This window comes from Bactrocera latifrons, unplaced genomic scaffold (genome assembly GCF_001853355.1).
Source record: "Bactrocera latifrons isolate USDA-ARS-PBARC rearing strain unplaced genomic scaffold, ASM185335v1 scaffold_198, whole genome shotgun sequence".
Classification (NCBI taxonomy): Eukaryota; Metazoa; Arthropoda; class Insecta; order Diptera; family Tephritidae; genus Bactrocera; species Bactrocera latifrons.
This window is the reverse complement of record NW_017535496.1, coordinates 540,107-549,670: the sequence shown is the minus strand read 5'-3', so window position 1 is coordinate 549,670 and position 9,564 is coordinate 540,107. Positions and strand designations below refer to the sequence as shown.

Sequence of the window (9,564 nt, the reverse complement as noted above, 5' to 3'; positions counted from 1 at the left end):
TTTTTCGTACATCGTATATCTTTCCATCAACTGCGGTAAACGGTATTCGCTACTGTCCATGAGTAAAGAACCATAAATCTTCCGGAGAACCTTTCTCTCGAAAACTCGCAACCGCGACTCACAAGATGTTGTGGTCGTACATGCCTTTGCACCATAAAGCAGTACGGCAACGATGTGAAATACCAGAAGATTGCAGAAAGAACTCCTGCGAGAGTTTTATATAGGATCCTTCTTTAGTGGAATGCCGTAGCTTAATTCATTACCATTTAATCGGCAGCTGATTTGACTCATACTGCTGAAAGAAAGCCAGCAAATACATTTTTTTCAAACCCATCTGGAGAAAGTGGTTGTAACAACAGGTTTGCCTAGAGAAAATAAAAAAGCCTAATAAAAAATTTAGACCACTAACCAAAAAAAAAAAAAATTTCCATTAAAGAAAAAAAAAAATACAAAAATTATTAGCTCATTTCATTCGTCAAACTGTAGTGCCGAATTCTCACCAGGTTTATTTATTTTCTTTTCAAAGTACGAAATCCCCTTTTAAAATATTTTAACATCTCCCATGCTTCCATTTTCCAYCAAAAGGGGTGTAGTGGCGTGGCGCTTTAGGAAAACGCAATTAAAAAGCAATAATAAGAACGGCTTAATTACGCGCACTGCTTGTGATATTTGCAACGCCTTCATTACAAGCATATCTACATACTACATACAGGGTATTCCACATGCACATGTATATATGTATATGCAGCGCATGCAGTTTTGTTTCATTTGCCACTCACAGGTTTTTTGTGGATATTTTTTGCTCAAAGCGAACGCTTGCAGGCAGTGCAAGCAATGAACATTGCTAGGAAATGAAAAGGGAAACGCTTAAATGCACTGGGCCGAACRCGCACGCACACACAAACGCATAAGAGTTGCTTCGCATCTGCTACATAGTGTATAATAATGTAAGACTCGTATGCGTGCAGTTGTATAAGTTGGTTTTGATTGCCCTTGCATACTTATAGGCGTTGCAGCACGCTTACTTGCCTGCTGACACATATTCGTTTCTGCAGCGAAACATTACACAAGTTGGTAATGCCGTATTGTCAGAACCAACATGGACACGATTAAGTGTGTTCTTGTGGGCGTCTAAACGGAGGTGAGTGTCAGACTTTTAAGCCTGTTTATAGACACCACTTTGTCCAACTTTTTGGCATTATTTTTCCCAAAAATTCCAAATTTTCAAAGTCCTTAGCAAGTTTTTCAATAAACAGCTATAGATGTTCTCATGACATGTGAGATGTGAGGGGCTTACAATTTTTTGAAGTTGCGTCTTTAGCAATTTTTGTGTGTTATGAGGGTTCTTCTCAAGATTTGACGTTGTGTCTCTGGTGACCATTAAAATCATGAAGTTCTCGATTTAATATACCACCATATGTAACAACAAAAGATGAGTGTCAAATGTACTTACGCTATTTTCAAAAAAATTCAACAGAAAAATGTTGAAATATGTGACTTTGTCACTTTCTCACTCCCCCTTCTACGCTGGATTTTTTTCCCTTGCCTCGGGGCTGTTTTCGTATTACTACAGTGGAAGGTTTACAAGATGGACCCATCGACTGCGTGTCAGTTTCTACTATCCCTGCGTTCAGAGATGCCTCTGATTTCAGTGCTAGCATTAAATTTCATAAAATTAAATTTTACACCCGAGATAATATGAGATGGTCTTTTATGGAGAYGGGGTCAAAACTGGACGATGGGAGTGGAACCGCTTATTTTAGGAGAACTCGCCTATATTGGACACGCCCGACAGATTTCAACGAACTTTCGTACGTGACATTCTTCTTACATTTTTATGTTATTCTTCTTCTTCTTTACTGGTGTAGAAACCGCTTATGCGTTTGTAGCCGAGTTACCAACAGCGCCAATCATTTCTTCTTTTTACAATGTGGCGATAATTGCAGATTCAAAGCCAAGTCCTTCTCCTCCTAGTCTTTCCAACAGAGTGGAAGTCTTCCTCTTCCTYTGCTTCCTTACKTGCTTCTATTTGCTTTTCAGTATTTAGTTGAGCCAGCGTGTTTTCTAATGTTCACCCTGCTTCTTTCCATCGATGGCTCTTAAAACATGTATGGTTAATGTCGTCTGGTGGCTCGTCTCCGTAAATTSTTGCGGGACTTTCTGTTTTTCCCATRTTGTACAGKGATTTTCGAAAGTGCSCGTAAGCGGACAACACCTGTGTTTGKCTATAGTACATGTCGCCGTATTTTCTAGTGTGCCACATCTCTAAATCGTTATTCAGTTTGGCAGAAAGGTGGACCTCCTTCGCGCTCCCTTGACTGCCGACCTTGTCAGCTTTCATGTGTTTRCTTCCTCGCCAGTTGTCTTGTGGACATGTGTATTTATATTCCGTCTATCTCCCATAACMAGAGTTGTCTTCTCTCCTTTCCGAGTGGATCTATTGGGATAGCGCCGCTTATTAATCGCACTATGGTGCGGTACGCCGAAGCGACTCTCAAGGCTGCTGTCCTCTGCATCTTAGCGAGTACTTTCCATCTGTGTTTCACGTTCAGTGTATCGGCCCATATTTCGCTGCCATATAATAGCACAGATTGTGTTGTATCCATGATCAGCTTCCATCTGCTTGCGAGCGGGTCTCCGGTCTTTGCCATAAGTCTTAATAGYGACATGGTGATATTTGCGKTATTTTTAGCAGCGTGCTGAATTTGAGTCCAGTACGTGAGTGTGTTATCCACCCTTATACCGAGATAATTGAGGGTGCTCTCGTTTCGATAGTTTCCGAGTGACAACAGCGGTATGTGAGAATCAGATTAATATTTTCTATGAGAATCAGTTTGACTCAGAGTTTGGTCAGTTCCTAACCAAAAGCCATACACTGTAACTAAAACATATGTCCATGTTGCCCATCTCTTACGAAGTTCTAGCCATCCCCTCTCACACACACACACCAACAAAAACAGTTTAGTCCTAAAATGTAGCACATATTCTTCCGCAGACATTTCCTTCCTTCAAAGGMTGCTCATACAAACAGTTTCCTAATATCGCGCTTATCACATGCATCTCGCGTAWTTCATTGATAATATCGCCAGAAGCGCTTCCTACGCACAACCTCCACCMGCTCAGCGCTCCGTTATGTCTTGCTCACATAATTATTTCGCTTTCGTTGCCCACTTTATCTGAGCTCTGACATTCCATTGTTTCGTATTGTTAGTTTTGTCGCCCCCGCCGCTTCAGATTGTCAACTGCCGTTTGTGCTGGCTTGTGCGTGCGCGCGCCTTAAAGTAGGCTTGTACTGCGATTAGTGCGGTTACAAGTAGAAAGGCGAAAACAATAAATTGCGCTAAACGGTCTACGGATGACTGTGGTTGAACTTAACAGCGCTTTTAGGATGTGTGCTTGGCGATTACATATAAAATATGCATATGCTTTTGCTTTGTTCAAATTGATAAATTCATTTGCTTTTGTTCTCAAGCTTAGACGCGCCATGCCCTAGCTGGCTTAGCTGTCAGAGTTCTATTGTTGCCACACATTCTATTAAGCAATATAATTTGTTTTTGTTGTTGGCGCAGGCTCGCTCATTGCTTGTCGCTTGGCTGCTGTTGCTTATCAATATGCAATAAAAATAAATAATGAAATTTATATTGAAGGAAAAAGCATATGCCGCCTAGAATATTGAATAAGAGATGAAAGCGTTGCATACACGTAGGCGCTTGGCATGTAGCAGCGCTGTTACTTTTACATACTTTAGATACACAGATAGAAATATGTAGCTGCTTGCAAGCAACCATATGCCTTTTATATCCATTACAAATACCTCTATATGTTTACATAAATATATGGTATATACATGCAGACATATATACATTTATATCCACTGTYGTTTATACACTSACATTTGCTTTGTCATATGTTTTAGTTAAGAGTTTTGGCGTTGGTTCCATTACYCTTTTATCGCCGTCATAACTTTCTGCTCGCATTTTATAACTGTTTTTCTGCTTCTGTCTCGTACACTATCTGACTTTCTGTGAATATTCATTACATTTTTTTTCTGCTTTTATTGCTGCCATTCAGTAGTCTGCTATGTCTTCTCGTCATAATGTCTGCATATAAGTATAAGTGTGATGCATATGTATATACAAATGTGCGTCATCCAGAATACATGTCGCACTACATAGACCGAATTATTGCCATGCATATACATAAGTTTGGCATTTATTATTATAACCGAAATCAATACTCTCTAASGCATTAAAATTCCTCAAATGTAATTGGGTTAATTAGATACTTGTTTACCGTATTTATGCTCCTATATGCGCGCATATTAAATACAATTTGAAGATCATTTTCAGATTGGTGAAATTAATTTTATGATATACAAGGAGGATTCCAAAGTAAACAACACTTAAAAAAAAACAAAAAAAAAAAACAAAAAACAGAACAAATAGTTTTTTCGGCAAAACCAATTCATTTTATGCAAAATAGTCTGCTGCTGCTTCAATACAGCTTTTTGCACGGTCCAAAAGCATGTCGAACGAGTGTTTTAGCCCGTTGGCCGGTATGGCCGCCAGTATGCCGGTGCAAGCCTTTTGAATGGCCTCTACGTCTGCCTAACGCTTTCCTTTCATCTGCAAATGCATTTTTGCGAAAAGGACGAAGTCGCACGGTGTCATATCAGGTGAATACGGGGAGTGGTTAATGGTTCAAATGTGATTTTTGGTCAAATAATCGGTCACATTGATGTCCTACTAATGTTGGATTCTGAGCAATTTAATCGTAAGTCAATTTGTCCAGAACAAAGCGTGCACACACCTTTCGTAAGCTCAAATGTTCGGTCACAATGCGATAAATCGATGTATTGGAGATATTCAATTCCCTTTCCATGAATTTGAATGATGATTTCGACTGATTTTTGATGAACTCACGCACAGTTTCGATGGAATTACCGGTGATCACGGATTTTGATTGGCTCACATGTTGATCGTCATTTATGTCCTBACGRCCAYTTTGAAAACGTTGAAACCACTCGTGCACTCTGCTACTYTGCTGATAGGCAATCATCGCCATAAACTTGTTTCATMAATTGAAAATTTGGTAGAAATGTATTGTCAAATGAGAGAGAAAGTTTTCCATATGTATATATATACATACTATACTACGGGACATAACAGACGGACATGGCAAAATTGTCTTAGCTCGTCACACTGATCCGTTTTTTATATAGTTTAAATGGTCTCTGACATTTTCGTTTGGWTGKCACAAACTTCTTGGYAACCTTAATATAAACTGAAGGAGATTGRAATTTTTGTTTGAAAGAAAGTAAACCTCTTTTTTTTAAAAAAAGTTTCCCTTCCAAATAGACAAAAATGACAGACTAAAAAGTACGTGTCCTTTAAAATAAAAATTCTTATTYTTTTTTKKTKTTYYTTTTTTTCTACATTCGATTTATTTGGAAGAAATTTTCACTCTACTGAACCCCTGCACTGCTGAAACAACATTTCTTTTAATCGTCGGAGTCGAGGGAAAATTTTAATCTATTTTGATGACATCTSTTTAAATTGCCTGCCTAGTTCCATGAGTGAATCTTAATTGTAAAAGAGGAAATATGGTCTGTAAAATACTTGAGTGTAGATTTAAATTGCCAGATACCTGCATTGTGTCTAAAAATTAAAATCATTAATTTATAAAATGCGAATTCGTAGTTTACTCTTCCAAAACGACTTCATCTATTTCAAGGAAATCCGTCAGACTCACTTTCCTCTATCGCTTTCAAGATTGTCTTCGATTCGTTTTTTATCTCCTCAATTGTGTGAAGACGTAGTCCCTGCATTGACATTTTGAATTCTATTGTCTGAGTAGAGTTTTTGGCAAAACAGTCCAGAAGAACCATTGACAGTAAGACATGGTGCATTATCGTGATGTCAAAACCGCGCGTTGTTTTTCCATAATTTCGGCGATTTCAGTAGCTTGACACAAATGAYGCACAACACTCAAGTAGTATTCTTTGTGGGCAGTTTGGTCCGGCRGAAGGAATTCATAGCGCACCACACACGATARTTGATCAACCTTACGTGTGCCTTTCGGTTTTGCTTCCTCTTTTGTAGGGTATTCGCTGGATTAGTTGTTGGTTTCAACACTCTCTAGTAATAAGGCGCTTTGTTCTTTTTTTTTTTAATTAGCGATTTYGGCACCCATCGAGACTTGATGTATTTCATATACAAAACAAAATTGGGAGTCATTAAGTATGGGCTAAATATGTTCCGAAGCTTTGAATTCCAATTCGCGACGTGTTCCTTTAGTGCATTTTTTATATGTCATTTGTTATTTCATTGGGTTTTTTAATGATAAGTTTTTGTTTTCGGTATAATTTTAAATTTTTTACACCTTTATTCGTATTATTGACATCGCAATTAGAGCAACACTTGGACAGGTCATGTTCGATATCCTTTACGGTTTTTACCACTGTGATGTTCAAATTTCAGCTGGTTTCAGCGCGTTTGCCTTCTCAAATATTGGCAGTTGCTGAAAAGGTAGTAAGTTTGTTCGCTTCGGCGTCTCTTGTAATTCAGGATTTTCTTKCCATGCCATTCCGAACGCTGAAAATGGCAGTTCATATGTGGTGCTCGATACGTTGGTGATTCYTTCATTGTTGAATCCATCGAAGATCCGCGGTTTCATGCGTTTTACGTTTTTATGTCACATAATTTACTCTGATTGCTGAATGATTGGAAGACTCAGGTAGTCGGCACTGTGAGTTCAAACGGACTGAGATAAGCACTTGTACGATATGTGCTTCCAAAAGACAAACCAGATGGGAAAAAGTCGTGTTGGCTACTGTTTACGAACTGTTTCAACACTGCCTCAGTGAATAMGTGAAATATCCGCTGTCTCATCGCTAAGAAAAATAAATCAAAATCTCTCAGGAAAATCTAATTCAAATCGGAACTGAGGAAAGCTCTCTTGACGTACGTTAAACAGCAGCTAGCGGATGCAGAAGATGTAGATTCGGATACAGATGCTGAATGGACCCCTATAACTTCCACGAATAAACATGCGAGAACTCGACGTTTGAGTTGTACACACTACAATTTTCAGTAAAAAATGTGTGAAAAGAAGTCACGTAGCGTGTTCCGATGTTCAACATGATTCGAAATCCTAAAATCCAAAATTTTACAAATATTTTCTGCGCCACCTCCAAAAAAATACTTATGAGTTTCACGTAGTCTCATAAAGTTATAAGTTATAATGTTTCGAAAACATAGCGTTCAGAGTTGTATTCGCGTAAACTTATTTTAGTATGCAATCCTAAAACAAATTTTTCAAACTCGTTTAAAAATTTTTGATTTTATGATTTTACAATGCTTTATGACACGTTGTGAGTACYCCAACTAAGAATATATGTTTAACACCTTAACGCCACTGCTTACCAAACTATCAATTTTATTGCACAACATTTGCATGCATCTAAATGCAGCAGCAATCATCTAATTYACTAACATTTCGTGCGACTTTCTCTTTGCAGCTTGAAAAAATTACACAAAGTGCAGCTACTCGTCGCCGAGGCGAACATCTTCTATCATCCGAACTTGGAGCGCCAACTGCGCGCAGACTGCGAGGCGCGCGCCAACTACAGCAGCTACGCGTGCCGCCTGCGTGACAGCGTCATTGGCACTCACCAATTTCGAGTCAATCAATATGATTTGAATTTTATGTGGCAACAAATGGAGGCGTACGCACAATACACCGCCCACAATAGCAGCGCGCCGAATGCGGAACTGGCGAGCGAGAGCGCGATTGGCGCCAGTACAGCGCAGCGCGCAAAGCGCGGTACAGGCGGCGGCGGTGGCGCGCGGGATAGCGAGGATGTGGCAACGAAGAATTACCGCTACTTCACGGCGCAGTCAGGCGTGGATTTCAAGAGCAGCACGCAGCTGATTTTCGATGTGCTAATGCAGATAATTGAGGTGAGTGCGTAAACTCTGCTGCCGAGCAGTGAAGTGAGTTGAGCGCGAAGGGCGGGGAGGGGATTTCGAATAAAATGTTAAAACCACTGAGTAAAGCAAACGCAAGACAATTTCCGATGAATATTAAGGCAGGTGCGCGTTGCGCGCTTGGCATGCAGATTGCGTGCAAAGTTGCAAATTGCTTRGTGCAACTTATATAACTTGCARCGCGCAACTTGCGACTTYCAGCTATTCGTGCAACACGCRAAATCAATCAAAATTTCACGCGCAACTAATGCAAATMACAGTTAACGCCAGTTGTCAACGCGCAGCTTGTTGCTACCGTTGTTGTTGCACATAAAATTTTGCAMCGTTATGTATGCAACTGGCGGCACCGAATGACAGAAATCCAAATTGGAATTCATTAGGCGAACGCGTTGCGGTTTCGAAGGACATTCGCCTGGCGTTTTGTTAATTGCTTCGCTGCTTGCAACGCGGAAACCAACAGTACACACACACACATATATATATATATATATATAGCTGTAGTCACTTTAGTCAGTCTCGATTATTGCTAACGGCCTGGCATGGCATTTGAGTTGCCTTGAGCGGGCCGATATGTCGTATGAGCAACATTCTGTACGCACTTTGCATGCCACACACGCTTGCCACACACACATGCAACACACATATTGTTATGCGCGCGGCCAAATAAATTTTGACACAAATTCACTTGCTGTGGCATGTAAAATTCGCCAGTTCGCAACAAACGCGCAGCTGCCGCGCCGCGCCACATGTGTGTAGTGACGCCTATAAGGCAGCCCTTAACACAGTAGATTCGTGACAGCTTTTGTTATTACTCACAAACGTTCGTTTGTGCGCCCCTGGAGTTCATGGCAAAGTTTTGCCTGTGTCACATAAATTGAGTGGCGTGMAAGCGCGCAATGCCGTCGCTAAATGTTTGCTGTCTGAATGACTCTTACTTGATCTTGGCACACACACAGCGCACCTTCAGATCATATTTAAATCCACAATGCGAGCGACATTCGGCTGCTCACGTGCGTTTACAAAAGCATTTGGTTGAAGCRAAGCTACGTTTTCCCTGGAGTTTATGTGCTCCTCGGCTTAGGTTTAAACTTTATAGWGAATTTTAACATTAAAACAACCTTAAAAAGAACGAAAATTTAAAGAATAGTGTAAATTTTCTCTCTCTCTCCCTCTCTCTCTCTTAAATACCAATATCTGAGGTAGACGTGCCGACAACCGGCCGCTTTCTGTATTAAGATACTTTTTCGGCTGAATTTTTTGGCCAAATCACAAAAGCAGCTTTGTGAGACAAAGTGGGTACAAAGACATGATGTGGGTACATTGGAATTTTCTGTCTCAGTTAGTGTGATTCGATTCTGCAGAATGAATCAATCGACCTTGTSAAAGCATCAAACGTCATAACAACACTGGTTGCAACACTGAACACACGAAGAATACATGCTGATCATCACTTTAATACGTTTTTTTCCCAATGCCACACAGATGGCTGAAAATTAGATGTTGAAGTGAAAAAAACTCAGAACATGTTGACGTCAGAGTCATCGAAACAATCACCCATCTCAAAGCTGTGAAGACT

At 40.1% G+C, this 9,564-nt stretch overlaps 1 protein-coding gene across 1 annotated transcript in view; it reads left to right on the top strand.

Moving 5' to 3' along the window:
• The window catches only part of LOC108967748, a gene marked incomplete at its 5' end in the record, with an annotated part of 93,876 nt that overhangs the window by 34,932 nt on the left and 49,380 nt on the right, over nt 1-9,564 (top strand). The window contains 1 exon segment of the mRNA XM_018931358.1: nt 7,520-7,961. Within this exon segment, the coding sequence (XP_018786903.1) occupies nt 7,520-7,961 (442 nt within the window).